The following is a 600-nucleotide window of genomic DNA, read 5'->3' as shown; positions in this document are numbered from 1 at the left end:
TTACCTGATCTCACTCCACTCTAAGAAGTGCTCTTCTCATGTCCAGGGTCTGGAAGGCCTTTCAGGCGATGTTCTCCACCTGCCCAGAGGCAGCCCAGTGGGTGGCACTGGGTCCAGGGACAGGGATGACCCAGTCCTACATCCCTTCCCACTGGGCAAAATCAAGTTAGGGGATAGTATTGTGGTGTCTAGTGTCTGAGGGTAGCAACACTATGTCCTTGTCTGACAGAACTGTGCCCATGGCTAAGCCCATTTTCTTCATCTAGATGACCAGTCCTTGTCTGGACTAACTCTGACAGGACAGGCAAGAGATAAAGGCTGTATGCTCCACCCAGCTGTGGCTGTCCTACTTGGGACTCAACCCCACGACCTCAATGTGTGGGCACTGAGGTCACAAACCAAAAAAGGGCAGCAGATCTAGGGAGTTGCAAAGGACCTGGGCTCTCAGCTTCTCCCACCTTCAGGTCCCCATGGAGAATGATGATTTCAGGACACCTGCTCATGAAAGTGCCACCCTGAGATGGCACGTGTTCCTGCCTGAGAAGAGCTTCACTGTCCCTTCCCTCCTTTTAGGGAAATCATGTCATGCCTGGGTTATCA

At 52.5% G+C, this 600-nt stretch overlaps 1 protein-coding gene across 1 annotated transcript; it reads right to left on the bottom strand.

Annotated features, from left to right (window-relative positions):
• On the bottom strand, nt 1–262 carry Pvalef (parvalbumin like EF-hand containing). The gene is given in 3 exon segments (XM_031354096.1): nt 1–28; nt 30–107; nt 153–262. Coding segments are annotated over 3 exon segments (216 nt in total).
• Nucleotides 263–600: the final 338 nt, after the last annotated feature.

The sequence above is a fragment of the Mastomys coucha genome, unplaced genomic scaffold (genome assembly GCF_008632895.1).
Source record: "Mastomys coucha isolate ucsf_1 unplaced genomic scaffold, UCSF_Mcou_1 pScaffold5, whole genome shotgun sequence".
Taxonomy (NCBI): domain Eukaryota; kingdom Metazoa; phylum Chordata; class Mammalia; order Rodentia; family Muridae; genus Mastomys; species Mastomys coucha.
This window is presented reverse-complemented; position numbering and strand designations above follow the sequence as displayed.